Consider the following 18154-nt stretch of genomic DNA (forward strand, 5'->3'; position numbering starts at 1 on the left):
CCCTTTTTTACTTTTCAGAATTTTAGAACCATTCCAAGGGAAAACCATCCTCTATAGATCACAGGTTTTCCTATGTGTGAACTTGACGTAGGACAGGTCATGTTAATAAGAAAATGACAGATTCGGTCAGTGTAAGTGAACATGAATGAGTTGGGGAAGGGACCAAGTAGAGAAATAGGTAACTTAGGGCAGCTCCAGTGTGTGGAGAAAGCGAACCATGGTTGAAAAAAATCGAACAGAATGCACTGTGACGGTCAACCTTTGAATGTTAGAAAGAAAATCGACCTTCAAACAAGAGTCAAACCAAGCCGATTAAAAAACTCAGCGAACACGTCTCCTCTGCAAATGCGTACAGAAGAGCTAAGCGCCCGGGCAACGGGATTGGCCGGCAGATAAATACATGGGTCCCACGAATCATGCACACGCCGGAGCTATCGAATCAAAGTATTGTTCGTTTGCCGTGGCTGCAACACCGCCTCGGCCGCCGTCAAACAACCGGCGGCGACGAAGCTAAAGCCGAACCGCGGAAGGAATCCATCGTCTTTCCCTCAGTAAATTCCACCAACGGTTCTAAAATTTATATCCAGAGTCTCATTCCGATCCTGATATTCTTAAAATACAAATAATAGTCCTTAAACTTGTCGGGCGTTATCATTCCAATCCTTAAAACTTATCTGGAGTTCTCATTGCTGTCCCAATACTCTCAAAATGCACGTAACGGATCTTAAACTTATCGCACGCTCTTTTATTCTGGTTCTTAAACTGAATTGCCTCTAATTCTTACACTCTAGAGGGCAATTGACCGGGATTAAGATGTTGAAGGTTTCATTATTATTGTTTATTTCTTCTAGTTTATTTTAATTTTTGAAGAGAGATGAATATTTGTGGTTCAGTTACTCGTGCAGCCACAGATTGAGGTCTCGGTTATTTGCTCCATTAGCACGACGTTGTAGCCAACGAGGGCTAATTAGGTAAGTAGAAATTCATAGAAAATAGGCCCAAATTGTTAATGGCCCTCTAGCTCGTCGAAAGCAAATTCAGCTCAGGCCCAACACAACGGAACACCACCTCGATCGCCGTCCAACAACCGGCATGCCCCCTCTTCCTAGGCTCTCTTCGGGCTGGTCGCCCTCCATTTGCAGGCCGCCTCCAAGGTTGGCCTTCTCACCCTCCTCTCTCCTTCCTCACTTAATTCCATTTCTCCGTGCTTAGACTCGTAGGACGTTAACATTAGTGGGTTTTGTCTCGCGATCGGTTTGCGATCACATTGCTGAACTATTCGATCATAGCCTCACTCTGAGGTCTGAGCCAACCCCCTTTTTTTTGGAGTTACCCTGGGGAATGCCGAGTTCCTGGTCCATTTGAAGTTTATAATTGGTGCATGATTGGGTGGAGTTGGCAGTTGGGTAGTGGTTGCAGAGAGCATCGAGATGGGTTACCCCTGGGCCCTGGCTTGATCTGACTCCTAGATTGTTGGATTTCTTTGGGATCCATTGGCTAGGGCTGGTAACTTTGTCTAATTTGTTGGTTTGGCTTTGGCTGCCAAACAGCAACTTCTAAGAGATTTTTTATATCTTTTCTCATTGTTAGGAATAGAGATTACGATGGAAAAATATCTTTCAAAAGCTTCTCTAAGTGGTTATCAAATGTAGCCATTCTCCATTCCGCATTTCTCGCTAGCCAAAAATAAATAACGAAAATAGCTTTATAGAGTGTACGTAAATATAAAAAGGTTGTTGGAGAGGGAAAATATATAAAAAACGATTTTAATGCAGAAGACTTTCTAAATGATAATTTAGAGAGTGAAATTTAGAAAGACTCTTGAAGATACTGCATGTTGGTAATCATGATGCTGACAGCATACTGCAACGCGTGCTCGCGGTGCATCGCCGCATTTCAGCCCTGCTCCCAACATGGTGGCTGACTCCTTCCACCACCGCACCAGCGGCTGCTGTTGATGCCAAGCCGGTGTGTTCCTGGGCCATTCATGTCACCAGACATGGAATTCTGCTTGAGCCGATGATATTCTATATTATATTCTGGTGACATGAAACGGCCTGCTCTAGCTGGCACAGCCTTCTATCGAAGCGTTGGTGCAGGCTCAAATTGGCCCCACTCATGAACCAAGGCGCCTCATCAACAACCCAAAACAAGCAGTATCAGAGAAAAAGTAGTCCTAAGGAATTCTCATTATTCGAGAGAAATGTGAAAGATCCGGACCAAAAATGGTAGCACATGTCCAAGCAGTAATAGCTTTATAAATTATAACAAATACAGGTATAGTGTCTATTCAAAACATTTTGTACAGGTACAGTGAAGGACCAGATAGGCGACCAGAGGGGGGGTGAATGGTAGCCTAAAATTCGATTTGAAAAACTGAAGAGAAAAATCCCGTTTACACCCAACGCACCTCGGATGAAGAGTATCAGTACCGCATAGCTCAGAACGACTATCAGCACTAGGAATACTCTTGACTTACAATCGGAAGCTCGATCAAGAAAAGTCCAAACAAAATCTCACAAGTTCAACCACGCAGATGATCTGATACCTAAAGCACCCAAACGGAGCCAAAACACACTCTCAGAAGCAAAGCGGTGAAAAATCTCTCAAACACGCACACACGTGCAACCGAACGGAAGCTGATCAGAGAGAAAACATCGGAAGCTCAATTCGTCAGGAACTTAACAAGATAGAGTTAGTACACTGATAAAACAAACACCAGTAGAAATAGAATTAAAACTAATTAGCAAGAGCACTAAACAACTAGTTTGTGTTTTGGTTTTTCAGGATATAACTAAGAGAAAAATTAAATAACTTAGAGCGAGCAAATAAATCTAGTGCGGGGACAAACAAACTACAGCTAGAAAACAACCCTAGAACAAGAGTTAACTACTCATCTACGACCTAAAACAAGTCTAGCAAAATCAGAGAAGAAAGAAAAGCTAGTTAGGCATGCCGCGCCCATCAGTTACAGATGCTTCAACCATGCAAAATTCAATAAAGGTTGAAACAAAAATGCTGAAGTGGCTCGACATGAATTGGAGGTAGTGTTCTGAAATCTGGTTAGAACATGAACATGTTACCAGCGGATTTACTAGTTGTCATGATGGCTGATCTTAGTGCTGCTGGAGACCAATTCGGGTGCAGGGCTTTCAGCAGCGCAACGATGCCTGCAACATGTGGCGTTGCCATAGATGTCCCTGAGCCCAATGCATATTCATCTTCTTTGGCTGCTAGGATGCTGACTCCTGGTGCCGCTATGTCAGGCTGTGAAAGAAACAGGGCAGTAGTGAGCTGGCAGCATTATGGCTCAGACAGCAGTGGCATCATACGTTTTTGTGACTGGGCACCTTGATAACTTCAGGGTAATTGATCGATGGACCTCTTGAGGAGAATGCTGCCACCGTTGGAGCCAGTGCCTCTGCACCTGTGACAGTGCGTGCTGGTTCGATCTTCGCCACAGGAGAGCTGCTTGGAATAGTCAGAATCATGGGAGAAAGGCTTGAACTCGTTGCAGAAGGATTGAACCAACCCGGAGATTTCTGATTTGCCGATTGGTCAATATAGAGAAGAATGCAATTCGGTGGTTTACCTTGCATCGCCCATGTAATTGCCAATCTGGTTCGCAGTATCGAAGTCCACGAGAAGGCATGGAATGCCTTTGCAATCAGCTGTCGCATCTAGAACGTTCATGCTGTATTGAGCAAAGATGATACCGGAGCCCCCACCATCCAGGACGTTCTTCAGTGCGAGTGGGAAAAGTGCAAGCGGCGATACTGGGAAAGCAACACACAACACAATTTTTCCCCACATCCGTGCCATTCAGAGCATCAGCAGGGCATCTAACCTCATGGAGAGCACGGAAAAAAAAAGACGAGCTGATCAGCTTGAAAAATCAAGATGATTGGAATATTCGCAAAAATTAAGCAGCAAAAACTCAGCAACGGATCTATATATCGTACAAGCCTCCATCTGCAAGAAGCCTGAAGGTACTCCCTGACAAGTTCTTCCCTTCGTAGTACAGAGATTGTCCCTGCAAAATGCTCATAACAAGTCATGAATCTCGGCTTCACGAGTCATTAAGGTATTTCCATGTAATCCTGTTACTTACCACGATGTGTTGCTTGTTTCCCAGCGTGATCGCGGTTGGAAAAGACCGATCAATCTTGCTTGCCGCGACGGTGATGACCCAAGGAGCTGTGTTCTGGACCACCTGTGGTGCGGGCCCAAAGTTGCCGGCGGCGTACACGACGGTGATCCCTTTCTGGACGGCGTGCAGGGCGCCGAACGAGTTCTCCTCCACGACGAGCGACAGCACATCCACTCCGTCGTATCGCGTCTTCGATGGCCGCGAGCACGGTGGCCGAGCTGCCGGCTCCAGCCCCGCGGGCGCTGCCCCAGACGGACTTGTACACCGCGATGCGGGCTCTGGGCGCGCCACCGCGCGCCGTGCCCGCGGCAAGGCCGTGGAAGCTTGCCGCTTCCACGACCGAGCCCGCCGTGGTGGACGCCGTGTGCGTGCCGTGGCCGTTGGCATCCCGCGCCGAGAGGTCCTCGTTCTTGAGTTCCTCCTCGGCCACGCCCGCATGGTAGAACTGCGCGCCGATGATCTTGCGGCTACAGTTGCTGCGGTCCCAGCCCACCCCGACCTGGCACACGCCTTTCCACCGTGACGGCACCGGCCCATAGCCGTCGTCGCTGAAGCTTCTCGACTCCGGCCAAATTCCTGTGATGGGTTTTCACGAGAAATGGCGCCAAACACAAGATTTTGAGCGAAGTCACTTGAACAGTCAATTTGCTGTTGCAAGTAAGTATTGACCTGTGTCAATAATCCCGATGATGGTGTCTTCTCCGTATCTGCTTCCGCGGAGAAGCTCTGAAGGCACTTTTGTGGTTCAGGTTCAGCCCCAGTAAGTCCCAGCTTCGCGTGGTGGTCGTCTGGTACCTTCTGCTCGGTTGCACACTGATGACTTCAGGCAAGTCTAGATGAACCATGTGAACAAGCAAACAGAATTTCAATGAGCTTTTCAGAAACTCATCCATACAGCTCAATCAGACCTTATCTCACCTGCAAGTTGCTGTGCTTGCTGTTTTGTAAGCATGGCCGCGAAGCCCGAGAATCCATACTTGTAGCTATAGATGATGGAATCTAAAATATCTTGTTTACTGAAATTTCAGGATTGTGCATGATCAGTCCATTGGTAAAGAGATGCCTTGCAATGCGTTGAGTGGTGAAGCATGATTACGGTTCACAAAAATGTCTTAGATGAAATCAGAGCTGGGGAAAACGAGTGTTGAGTTGAAGTGACCAGGCTGAACGGAGAGGTCACCTTTCAAGAACGCTTGACAGTGTATCATGGTGCGAGGCGACGACATCATCTGGGTGCCCATGCTTCCTTTCGCCTAGGTATGCTATGTACAGCTACGGGAAGGCAGATGATACAGTCGAGAAACATCTTTGGGATGATTGAATCGCCTTGAAATGGAGAGAACAAATCAGGGTAAGGCAGGCTAACCTTCTTGCGCGATGCGTGCACTTCGACTAGGAGCGTGCAAAAGCAGAGCAGCAGCAGTGGAGCCAAACGGCGGTGGTATGAAGAGGAATGTGCTTCCATCTCCGTTCTCGCCTGCAACGGTGCACAGCAGGGCCCGTTTATAGGTGTCAATGTTCCTTAGGTCAACAGAGGAATTAAATTTTCTACCGGTTGCTTTTTCTCTGAACTTTGTTTTTTGAGAAATCTAAAATTCCCTTTGTCTTATTGGAATGTTATCCGCGTGATGATGCCCTGGCAATATAATAGTGATGACATAGTTCTTCAACTCTCATGTCTCATTCGCTCCTCAGCTACTAACTGAAGGAAACGGGCAAGCGATAGATACCTTTTTTTTTGGTTTTCTTAGATCGGGGGGAGGCTACCTGCTCCTCCCGATTACGACCAAAAATTGGAATTTCCTGCAAAAGACGGTGGTGGATCTGCATCACACGTTTAGTTGGGCCGTAAAAGCCCAACAACGTACTAGTTTCATACAGAAATGAGCCCATACTGTTAGTGGGCCTAAGAATCTGGTAATCAGAATATAGTATTGGCCCGAGATAGGATTCGAATTGGCACAAGGCCCTGCATCTCCTCTCCCCAACCTGATCGCCTGCCTTCAGTTCGCCGCCGTCGCTGACCTCGGGGCGCCGTCCCGTCCGCGCCTGGCACCACCGATCGAGGTAACCTTCTGCCCCGTCCCTATTCTCCACCGTTCCTGAGCTCTGATTTCTCAATTTAATGGTAGATCCCATCTCGCGATCAGTTTTTTATCGCGTTGTCGATCCGCCTATCATGGTATCGCTCGAAGCTAAGCAGAACTCGGGCCTTCTCTGAGGAGGATTGCTGCATCGGCATGTTCACGTATTGAACTTGGGCTCCGACCCTGTAGGTGCTGGGGCTCAGATGCGGCGGTAGATGGCTTGATTGGCCCTGGCTCAATCCGACTGCCTGGGCGGAAACTTTTTTTTTCTAATGAATCTATACGTGAGCTGATTTTACGTTTTTTTTGGCTAGGATCGCTTTATCAGATACGTTGTTGTTGGCTTCAATCGGAGCAAATGTAATACCTGTATAACAAACATCAATATTTTCCATTAAAACACATTAATATTTTCCAGATGGATTTTAACACGACTATAAAGTTATTTCAGGGGCTGTTTGGATTCAGGGACTAATTTTTAGTCCGGGTCACATTGGATGTTTTGATACCAAATAGAAGGATTAAACATGACCTAACTATAAAACTAATTGCATAAGACGATGGTAATTCACGAGACGAATCTATTAAGCCTAATTAATTCATCATTAGTACATGTTTACTGTAGCACAACATGGTCAAAACATGGACTAATTAGGCTTAATGAATCTGTCTCGCGAATTAGCCTCCATTTATACATTTGATTTTGTAATTAGTTTATATTTAATATTTCTAATTGGTGTCCAAACATCCGATATAACAGGACTAAAGCTTAGTGCGGGAGAACCAAACAAACCCTTACAGTACTACTTTAGCTACCTCAGTAGTGCAGCCTATATACACATCATAAGATACACATGTGGGAGTAGCTACAAGCGAGTGTAGAAAGAATTTTTAATATATATATTGGAACTTAGCATGTCTTATTTTTATTGCTGGGCAGCGCAAGGAACTCCGTGAGATATATCCTTCAAAAAGCAGCACATGAAGATAAGATATGCTACTTGTATATTTCACCCTTGTTATGCAACATCTGCAAAGAAATCATGAATCGTGATCCGAGCAGCAACTGGAATCCGCACGGTCCTCTGGTCATTATACCAAGTCAGGCTGCCAAATGTATAGTCCCCTTGAAACATCCACATCGGTGATAACTTGACCTTAAATGTTTGAACTTTGTTTGCAGCATTGAACACAAGAACAGACGGCTCAACTTCCATCCTCACTCCAACCGGGCTCTCAATTGCGATGTGGTAGACTGCATCGACCTCGCCGACATTTGTGACAGTTCTTGATACAGTAACTGGGTACCTCAGATCTGGAACCGAGATGGATGGCAGGTTCAAGAGATGCCCTGGCACCACTGTTGTATTGCAACTTGCGGATCTTTTCATGATGCAACTGAAGATGTTGTAATCGTTTGGATCGATGTCATAGATCAGGCCAGGATCCGCTGCTCTGTTAGGGTTGATGTGCCCACCTCCAAAGTCGAATGGGTCGGCAATCTTTCGAGGCAACCCATTAGCCAGTATCGGCATGCCATGTTCATCAGTTACAGATGCTTCACCATGCAAAATGAAATAGAGGTAAGACAAATGTAACGTTCCTTAACCATGACTTTAGAATTAGAAGTTGTGCAAGTTATGGTTGATTACCTGTGGTGATGATGGCGGATTTCAGTGCAGCAGGAGACCACTGTGGATATAAAGCTTTCAGCAGGGCGACGATGCCAGATACGTGCGGAGCAGCCATTGATGTCCCCGACGCAAACATATAGGAGTTTCCCCTTGCTGCTATGATGTTTGCTCCAGGTGCCGCTATGTCAGGCTGTTGTGGAAGCACGAGCGAAGTAAGACGGCTTCATAATGCCTACTGCCTAGAAAGCATGGTAGTAAACTCTTTACACTAGGTACCTTGATAACATCAGCGTTGTAGATTGATGGACCTCTAGAGGAGAATGCTGCCACTTTGGGAGCCAATATCTCTTTACTCGTGAAGCTGCGCGCTGGTTCAATCTTTGCCACAGGAGAGCTGCTTGAGACAATCATAACTCATTAAAAAAAAGAACCAGAAATTCACCAAGAGCGTATTGTAATTTGCAATTTTTGGGTTTATCCAGGAGTGCTGTACCTCGCGGATCCCATGTATTCTAGAATCTGGTACCCGGTGTCAAGGTCCACGAGGACACAGGCAATGCCTCCGCAGTTAGCGGTGTTACCTAGAATGTCCGTCGTATACTGAGCGAAAACAAGACCAGAGCCCCCGGCCTTCCGGACGTTTTGCAGCGCGCTTTGGAATTCCCAAAGCGGGGTTAGCGCTAGTTTTCCATCTTCTGGAAAGCACATAACAGTTTTCCCTTTCAAATCCGTACCATTCAGAGCTTCCTCCGTGCAGCTACTACTCACAGAATAAAAAAAAACTTCTGCTCAGCTTCAAGATGTGTGTGTGACACGGTAGGAAAACTTCGACAAGTGCAAAAGTTAAATTAGTGGCTTAACGTACAGGTCTCCAACTCCAGTGGTAAGGTTTCTGAAACTGCTCCTGGCTGAGTTCTTGTCTTGGTAGTAGAGAGATTGTCCCTGCAAAATTATTGGTAGATTTTCTCTCAACATTAGTAAATTTGATTTTACTAATTCGAGGCAGAACTAGCTTTTGTATTCTGTACCGCTATCTGTTGCTTGTTTCCCAGCGTGATGACGGTTGGAAACGAGCGGTCAATCGTACTCGCGGCTACGGTGATGACCCACGGGGCAGTATTCCCAACGGTCTGCGGTCTTGGACCGTCGTTCCCGGCTGAGTACACGACGGCGATCCCCTTCTGAACCGCGTGCAGCATGCCGAAAGAGTCTTTGTCATCGGGGCCGCCGCCGCCGATGGACAGCGAGAGCACGTCCACCCCGTCGTGTATCGCGTCGTCGATGGCCGCGAGAATGGTGGTGCTGCTGCCCTGAGCGCGGGGCCCCCACAAGGATTTGTACACCGCGATGCGAGCGTGGGGCGCGCCGCCTCGCGCGACGCCCGCGGCGAGGCCGTGGAAGCTGGCCCCCTCCACGACCGAGCCTGCCGCGGTGGAGGCCGTGTGCGTGCCGTGGCCGCTCATGCCGTCCCGTGCCGACAGGTAGTCGGCCTTGAGGACCTCCTCGTCGATTCCGGCGCTGTAGAACCGTGCGCCGATGATCTTGCGGCTGCAGTTGTTGCCGTCCCAGCTCTGCCCGACTTCGCACTTGCCTCTCCACCGGGACGGCACCGGCCCGTACCCTTGGTCGCTGAAGCTTCTTGACTCCGGCCAGATACCTGAACCAAGTGTATGCCGAAGGACGATGCAGGTTACTGTTTGCACAAGAATTTTTGGCGCTAAGAGCACGAAGACGACTTTCTTAATTCTGAACGAGATCACACTGATCACTTTGGTAAAGTATAAGAAGATCGGGTACGGAGTACGGACCACTGTCGACGACGCCGATGATTATGTCCTCTCCATATCTGCCTTCACGGAGCAGGTCGCCGGGCGTTTGATAGCCCAGACCGAGGAAGTCCCAGCTTCGTGTGGTTGTCGCCGTGTAGCTTCTGCTTGGTTCGACACTGATGACTTCTGGAGACTCTGTGGAATTATTAACAAAGTCACACAGTAAGCGAGAAGCTGGCGAGGTCTTGTTCGAGCAGAAAGAGCGAAAGGTCTGACCTGCGAGCTGTTTAGCTTGTTCTTCAGTGAGCATTGCTGCGAAGCCTGAGAAGCCATGCTTGTAGTTGTGGACCAAGGAGGCCACAGAATCTTCCTTGCTGAAAGTTTAGGAGTAGTACACATTGATAAATAGCAGATTTACAGAGCTAAGTATCATGCTGATCGATCGTACGTGGAATTAGAGCAGAGAGAAATTAAAGGAAATTGGCAGCTGGCTGAAAGAGGCTATATGTGTACCTTCCAAGAACATCGCTGAGAAGATCATGGTGCGAAGCGATGACATCGTTGGGGTGTCCATGTTTCACATCGCCTAGGTACACGATATATAGCTACAAACAAATTTGCAGTTTAGAAACATCCTTTATCGTAGTGACGATTCAGCTGCTAGCAGCAGGCATGCTTACCCTGCGAGATCCTCCATGGACACCGGCCAATAACAGCACGCAGAAGCAAAGCAGTAGCGCCGAAGATGCGGGGACACGCGATGAAGAGTAGAGTCCCATGCTTTTACGTGTTGTCTTGTTTATGGGATAGGTGCGATTAAAATATAGGCCGGCGTGATATGCATGAAGAAGAAGAAGAGTCTGTATGTTATCTTGGTCAACATAAAAAGAGTACTGAAGGACTTCACAGGTTGCAACCAATGACCCATTCACCATCTAAAAATTCCTCAAAATAAAGCACCTATTGAAGCACTAGAGTCAAGCAAGACGATGTTGAGAGGGGAAAATATATCTGTATATGGCAGCAAGTGGCCTTGGATGGATATTCACGTGAGAAGGTTTCAAAGATTTTCTGCATTGAATTAGGAGAAAGTGGCAGCATATAACATCTTTCATCCAGCCTCTGTTAACTCTCAAGGCAAAGCAAGACTTCGTCGAGACCAGGGAGCCTACCAACCACTACGTCACTGTTTTTCTTTTGGTGTGTTTGATATGTATGTGCGATGATATTTCCGGGAACAGTGCCCTAACTATATCAAGACGAGGTCCCTTCTTATCTTATTAGGAAAGTGACAACCTATTCAACCGTTATAGAGCATGGAAACGCTACCTGCTAATCTTGATTGCGTCCTACAACCAGAAGTGTATTGATACTACTTCTAACTGCATTTTTCTGCTCATATATTTGTTCAAAAAGTCAAGGCTTGATTTATTCCTTGCGACTTGAAAGGTTGATTTATTCCTGCACTGCACGCACTACTAGAAAACGGTCTATCGGTACCAGCACGTTAGTGCCGGTCAAAAACGAGCCGGCACTAACGTGCCTCAACAGTGTAAGGCGGGCATCAAGATGCCCTTGACAAGTCCCTCGTGAGTGTATGGTGCATGTGAGTATTGTCTCTCGTTTCATTATTTTTAGCCTTGTGTGTTGACTGATCCCCGTTTTTCTTGTGTCCCGTTAGTCAAAAATTCAAATTTGCCGAAAAAAGAACTTCCATAACGTCGGGTTCTTCGACCCTGATATTATACACGAGAAAATGGTAGAACAAAACCCTGAAGAAATAGTCAATATTATATACAGGGGGTTGCGTAAGAATAGCATGTGTCCCTTCGTTCTCTTACCATACAACCATCAGTGAGTCGTTCTTTGTTAGCCTCTTTTTTTCAATCCCTTCGTATTAATAATACTATTTAATAACTATTTTAATCAACATTAATTGGTTATGCGTATGTATATGCACAGCTTTCATTGGATATTGCTTTGTATTCGGATTGACGAGCACAAGGTCTTGGTGTACGACTCGTTAAGGCAAGATAAATCAAAGTACCAAAATCTCATCGAGGTGGTAAATACTGCATGGCGTCGCTACCTCCGCAAACACATAGGCTTGCCCATAGGTGAAATCGAGCCTCTTTGTTGGGTGACTGATTTTCCGGTATGAATAAACTCTCGCTACTAATATCATTCGCAATAAACATCAGAAAAATTCTATATCTTAACCCACATTTGTCCATAGTGTTGGAGACAGGGACAAGGAAACAACTTATGTGGATACTAGGTATGCGAGTGGATCAACACTTTTGCAAGTGAAAAAGGGCAAATGACAGTGGAGGCATTCAATGTACGTGAGCACAATCACATCTGCTCATCATTTTAATTCATTATCTTTTATTCTTATATTTTTTTCGAAAAATGTGACAGCGTTGGCGGATGAAAGAAGAACTCATTGAAATGGCTCGGATTAGGGCAATTCAAGAAGCTATATGCGGATTCCTGCTCGATTAAGTCATAAATCCTAAGGGCGAATTTTATGGCGATGTCCGTACAAGCGTCGCCGAAAAAGATCCGACGACGGGGAAGCTGATAAATTACTATAGTTGATGTTCTTAATAATTTGTAATATCTCAAGTACTTTTAAACTCCTAATTGTTCCATACATGATGAATATATATATATATAATATTAGTGTAATATGCTGTCCTAATATTACTGTGCAATGCAAAAAGTACGATTATGTAGTCGCATACGGTAGAAATACGCATAGCCATACGTATCAAAATGAAAAATAAAAGATAAATAAGAAAAAAGATTTAGTGCCGGCCAGTTATACCAGCCGGTACTAACCTTGCTGCCAGGAGCCGGGCCGGGTCGGGCACGTTAGTGCCGGTCACAGGGACCGGCACTAAATCTCCCTGCAGTGACGCATCTATGCAGTTTATTCCGTTTTAATCCTAAAACTAAACTACGGGAAGGGAAGCGGGAGGGCCATCTCCGCTCTCTCTCACCAGTGAGGTTGCCAGAGTACGGGAGGGAGAGGGAGGGGGGATCTGGGCTGCACTAGGGAACTAGGAGGAAGAATTTTTCCCTTTCGAGCTGTACATAGTTTGTATCATATTTGTACACTCAACGTGGCCCTACTCATGAACTGCCTCAAACAATTTAAAATATAGAACTCGGGAAACAAGGAATATTAGAGATTCTCAAGCTCGATGAGAGAAGTGAAAGATGTACACCATAAATTGTATCGTCTATGATCACAAATAAATACTTTATGCTTTAATCAAAATATGGTTAAACTTCTAAAACTTCTATCAATACTTTTTAATTTTAGTTTGGCAGCATAAAACCCACATGTGTAGGTATGGCTTAAAACTACTTTCATAATCTCATACTTATTTTGATGCTATAACTATATTCAAATAAGAAAAGAAATATTGGTCAAAGTTAACTCGAAGATGGTCGAAAGCCAATGGTGCCAAGTATTTATGGCTGGAGAGAGTATTTATGTAGGCTGATTCCATACAAAAGTTGAAAGCTATTATAGCTGAGTAACAACTACAAGTATGGTTTAAATGAAAATCACTTGTACAGGAACAACTGCATTTTGACATAGTTATTAGGACTGGGTAGCACACACAACTTTATTCAAATTTACCCTGCACAATAATGGTAGCTGTTTGTCTGATTCGGATAAGAAGAAGAATTATACAAGCTAAGTAAAGCCATAATGGAATTTGGTATTTCTTATTTTTGTTTTGTGTACAGTGCTCAAAATTCAAAACATTATGATAGTTCCTTCAAAATATACAAGAACAGTATGATGTCGCCTGTATGTTTCCCCCTAGTTATGCAACATCTGCAAAGAAATCATGAATTGTGATCCGGGCTGCTACTGGAATTCGCACTGTCTTTTCACCATTGTACCAAGTAATGCTGCCAAATGTGTAATCCCCTTGTAACTTCCACATAGGTGATATCTTGACCTGAAATGTATGAACTTTGTTTGCAGCATTGAATGCAAGAACAGACGGCTCAACTTCGATCTTGACTCCAGCTGGGCTCTCTATTGCAGCGTGGTAGACTGCATCGACCTCGCCTACATTTGTGACGGTTCTCGATATGCTGACTGGATACCTCAGGTTTGGAACCGAGATGGATGGCAGGTTCAGGAAATACCCTGGTACAGATGTAGCATTGCAGCTTGCGGAAGTCTTCGTGACGGTGCAACCAAAGAAGTGGTTGTACTCGTTCGGATCGATGTCATAAATAAGGCCAGGATCAGCTGCTCTGTTAGGGTTGATGTGCCCACCTCCATAGTCAAATGGGTCGGCGATCTTTCGGGGCAATCCTTCCGCCAGCATCGGCATGCCGTGTTCATCAGTTACAGATGCTTCGCCGTGCAAAAAGAAACAGAGGTAAGACACATGTAACACTGACTAGTCAATTAGCCATGATCTTAGAAGTTTTTTTAATTGGTCGGCATTACTGCCCAACATGCATTAAACAATAGTCATAAGTACAAATTCCCTGTCAAGCTAATATGAAAAGGCAATGCACCAGCTGAGAATTGCCCTTAAAACTCTTCAAAAGTTGTGGTTGGTCTAATTACCTGTGGTGACGATGGCGGATTTCAGTGCAGCAGGAGACCAACTTGGATGCAGAGCTTTCAGCAGCGCGATGATGCCAGTAACGTGAGGGGTAGCCATTGATGTCCCCGACTCGAGCCTATAGGAGTCTTTCGTTGCTGCTAAGATGCTGGCTCCAGGTGCAGCTATGTCAGGCTGTTGTGGAAGAAAGAGCAGAGTGAGATGGCAGGTGATGGCTTACTAGTACGCAGTGTCTAGCGTTACATTTAACTGTAGGTACCTTGATAATATCAGCGTAGTCGGGTGATGGACCTCTCGACGAGAATGATGCCACTTTTGGTGCCAGGATCTCTTTACCTGTAATGCTTCGGGCCGGTTCAATCTTTGCCACGGGAGAGCTGCTTCAAACAACCAGAAATTCATCCGAGAAAACGTTCAGCTCGTTACAGAGCATGATCGAGAGCTTCTAATGTGCAGTATGAGGCTTGATCAGGATTCTGGAAGTGATATACCTGCCCGCGTCGATGTATTGTCTGATCTTTTTACCAGTGTCAATGTCCACAAGGACACATGGCATGCCTACAGATTCTTGCAGAATGTCAGTCGTATATTGAACGAAAATAAGACCAGAGCCCCCTCCATCTCGGACATTTTGAAACGCTTGTCCGAGTACTGCAGACGGTCCCTTCACCCTTGGTGAATTTGGTGTGGCACAAAGCACAATTTTCCCTTTCAAATCGGTACCGTTTAGATCATCCGCCGTGCATCTGAGCACACAAGGCAAAAAAAAAAAAGTTGCTTCAGAATCTTTTATGGCACATTTAAAGAAAATCAACTAAAATTAATGATTTCACATACAAGCCTCCGTATTCGAGACTTCTGAAAATGCTCCTGGATGAGTTCTTCCCTTGGTAGTAGAGAGATTGTCCCTGCAAAATGAATAGAATTTGGTCAAGCCAAGAAACCATTGCAGGTTTGTGGCTCTTCAGAGCTTGTTGTTTGTATCCCATACCACAATCTGTTGCTTGTTACCCAGCGTGATCACGGTCGGAAACGACCGATCGATTTTGCTCGCCGCGACGGTGATGACCCACGGAGACGTGTTCTCAAGAGTCTGCGGACTAGGCCCATCGTTCCCGGCCGCGTACACGACAGTGATCCCCTTCTGAACCGCGTGTAGGGCGCCGAACGAGTTGTCACTGAAACCACCAACTGACAGTGAGAGCACGTCCACTCCGTCGTGTATCGCATCATCGATGGCCGCGAGCAGCGCGGCGTCGCTACCAGAAGTATCGTCGTCGGCAGTATTCCAGATGGCTTTATAGACGGCAATGCGAGAGTGGGGCGCGCCACCTCGCGCGACGCCTGCGGCGAGGCCATGGAAGCTGGCACCCTCCACGACAGAGCCTGCTGCGGTGGAGGCCGTGTGCGTGCCGTGGCCGTTCGCGTCCCGGGGTGAGAGGTAGTCGGCCTTGAGCTCCTCCTCGTCCAGCCCGGCGCTGTAGAACCGTGCGCCGATGATCTTGCGGCTGCAGTTGTTGAGGTCCCAGCCCTGACCGACTTGGCATACGCCTCTCCAGCGGGACGGCACGGGCCCGTACCCTTCGTCGCTGAAGCTTCTCGACTCCGGCCAGATACCCGAATCAACAACTCCGATGATTATGTCCTCTCCAAATCTGCCTTTATTGAGCAGGTCATTGGGCATTTGGTAGTTCAGGTCGAGGAAGTCCCAGCTTCGAGTGGTCGCTGCCCTGCACCTTCTGCTGGGTTGGACACTAATGACATCCGGGAACTCTGCAGAGAACAAAGGCACAAAGGCGTCGCAGATTTTGCTAGGCGTGTGGAACAACGCAACAAGAGAACTGAGGAGCGTGTGACATGGTCATCGTTGTTTGAGCAGGAAGGCTGAGAGGCCTTACCTGCAAGCTGCTTAGCTTGGTCTTCAGTAAGCATGGCTGCGAAGCCTGAGAAGCCATGCTTGTAGTTGTGAATCATGGAAGCCAAAGAATCTTCCATGCTGAAAGGTTAAGAGTTTACACACGAAAACACAGTTAGTCTCTTGATGGCTGACATTACTGCTACTGATCGTCGAGGAATGGTGATGAACCATGATCAGTTTGCATATCATTCTTCTCAAAGTTACTCTTAAAAAAAATAATCAGCAAGTAACTGAAAAGAGGCTACGTACCTTCCAAGAACGTTGCTGAGTAGATCATGGTGCGAAGCGATGACATCATTCGGGTGTCCATGTTTCACATCTCCTAGGTAGACGATATAAAGCTGCAAATGCCGGAGCAGAATAGGATTTAGATTACAGAAACATCTCTTCATGCTACTCATGTCATCTCTGATCTCTCTCTATCTGGCTAGTGATGAAAGAAGTGTTAACAGGCATGCTTACCCTGCGAGATCCTCCATGTACTCCCAGAAGCAGCATGCAAAAGCAAAGCAGTAGTGCCGAGGCCAGAGGGCCACGTGATGAAGAATAGAGTCCCATGTTTTCTGCTGCTGTGTGTTGTTGATTGGTTCCATTAGGGCGGGTATTTATACACATGTATGAAGGTTGTGTATTCTCTTGAAGTGGTCAAATTAGAAAGAGTCAGAAAATTCTTAACACTTTGTAATCTGGTGTTACACCGCGCTTTCCTTTCCACTTTCTTGCAACAAATACATATTGTTTTATGGGAAAGAGACGTTAACCCCGAGGCTCCTTTTCGTCCTTGACAGGGATACACCAACAAATGAAGAAACAGTCCATAACCGAAGCATCAGCCAGCGGTAACTCCCAACCCGAAAGGAACACATGTTCAGATAAGAACGCAAGTGGGTACCTAACGTTGTTTTCTAGGTCAAATTGTTAATTATGCTAGAATGTCATTCTTAATCATTTATCCTCCCATGTTAATTATGTGGAATATCAATCTAATTTATTTTATCATCTTTTGTCAACCCAATAACTCAAAATGGTTAAAACTTGCTATCTCAGGCTCAAACAATATGTGCTATGATCAGTGTCAAGATTAGATGCGTGGTCGATTCACCAGTTAATTCATCTGACAGTCCGACCGAACGTATGCCCCGTTGAAGCACCAAGATCCAAATGATACATGGTTAAGGAAACGTAGGTATTTCCAGTTCTTGAGCAACAAAAGTGGCCTGGCTAGGAACTTTCAGTCGATGTCATCTCAGGAGCCGCCAGTTTGGTTCTCTAACTCAATATATGAATTAGGCAGTCCTCTTGTCGCAACAAGTAGTCTGGTGTGGTTTGTCATGTATGTGAGCGCGTGCCACAAGAGAATGTTTCAAGGAGTAGGTAGGCCTGCATTTTTCCAACTTCATCTAAGCTGTTTTATCTTCGTAATTGAGGATTGAATTGGAAGACCGTTCAGCCCACAGTTCCGAAGACGACTTCTATTTCTTCCTATCCGATCAGCAAAAAAACAAGGCAAGTTCGACCGATAGAAACATGCATTCACCCCCTCCTAAACTTCACTACATACTTCCTAAAACTTGACGTACACCTCTGCAAGCGTCACCTTTCTGTAAACACTTTTCTTGCGAAAGCCAAGGCATTGATTTACTCATTCCAACTAATAGATATGAATAAGGATGGCAATTCATCATCCTAGCAACTGGACGTATAGATATATCTGCAAACTGCACTTTTCGACAAGTACTTTTCTTGCAAATATCATGGCTTGATTTACTCCTTCCAACTAATAATAGATTTGATTCAGTCATACAAAGATCCATCATATTAATTCTTACTCTCTATAGGACAATTGACCAGGATTAAGATGTTGAAGGTTTCGTTCTTATTGTTTATTTCTTCTAGTTTATTTTACTTTTTGGAGAGAGAGGAATATTTATGGTCCAATTACTCGTGCAGCCACAGATTTAGACCTCGGTTATTTGTTCCATTTGCAAG

General features: G+C 45.7%; 2 protein-coding genes and 1 pseudogene across 3 annotated transcripts; all 3 read right to left on the minus strand.

Annotated features, from left to right (window-relative positions):
• Positions 1-2250: 2250 nt before the first annotated feature.
• Positions 2251-5615, minus strand: LOC112891879 (annotated as a pseudogene).
• Positions 5616-7256: 1641 nt separating this feature from the next.
• LOC112891557 (subtilisin-like protease SBT3.9) lies at positions 7257-10578 on the minus strand. Of its 2 annotated transcripts, none has more exons than XM_025958450.1 (10): positions 10321-10578; positions 10154-10245; positions 9917-10014; positions 9680-9835; positions 8900-9528; positions 8737-8813; positions 8365-8628; positions 8148-8265; positions 7890-8061; positions 7257-7795 (listed from the first exon to the last, which is right to left on the minus strand). In XM_025958450.1, the coding sequence occupies exons 1-10, from the start codon at positions 10573-10575 to the stop codon at positions 7257-7259; spliced, it is 2400 nt and encodes a 799-aa protein (XP_025814235.1). In that variant the 5' UTR covers positions 10576-10578. The 2 variants fall into 2 exon arrangements, with proteins under 2 accessions (XP_025814235.1, XP_025814234.1); XM_025958449.1 differs by having other exon boundaries at positions 8365-8631; positions 10321-10577.
• A 2779-nt stretch (positions 10579-13357) lies between these two features.
• LOC112891558 (subtilisin-like protease SBT3.7) lies at positions 13358-16730 on the minus strand. The gene is made up of 9 exons (XM_025958451.1): positions 16628-16730; positions 16415-16506; positions 16146-16243; positions 15239-16020; positions 15085-15155; positions 14739-14993; positions 14507-14624; positions 14250-14421; positions 13358-14030 (listed from the first exon to the last, which is right to left on the minus strand). The coding sequence occupies exons 1-9, from the start codon at positions 16721-16723 to the stop codon at positions 13486-13488; spliced, it is 2229 nt and encodes a 742-aa protein (XP_025814236.1). The 5' UTR covers positions 16724-16730; the 3' UTR covers positions 13358-13485.
• Between the last annotated feature and the right edge of the window lie 1424 nt (positions 16731-18154).

This window comes from Panicum hallii, chromosome 5 (genome assembly GCF_002211085.1).
Source record: "Panicum hallii strain FIL2 chromosome 5, PHallii_v3.1, whole genome shotgun sequence".
In the NCBI taxonomy this organism is placed as follows: Eukaryota; Viridiplantae; Streptophyta; class Magnoliopsida; order Poales; family Poaceae; genus Panicum; species Panicum hallii.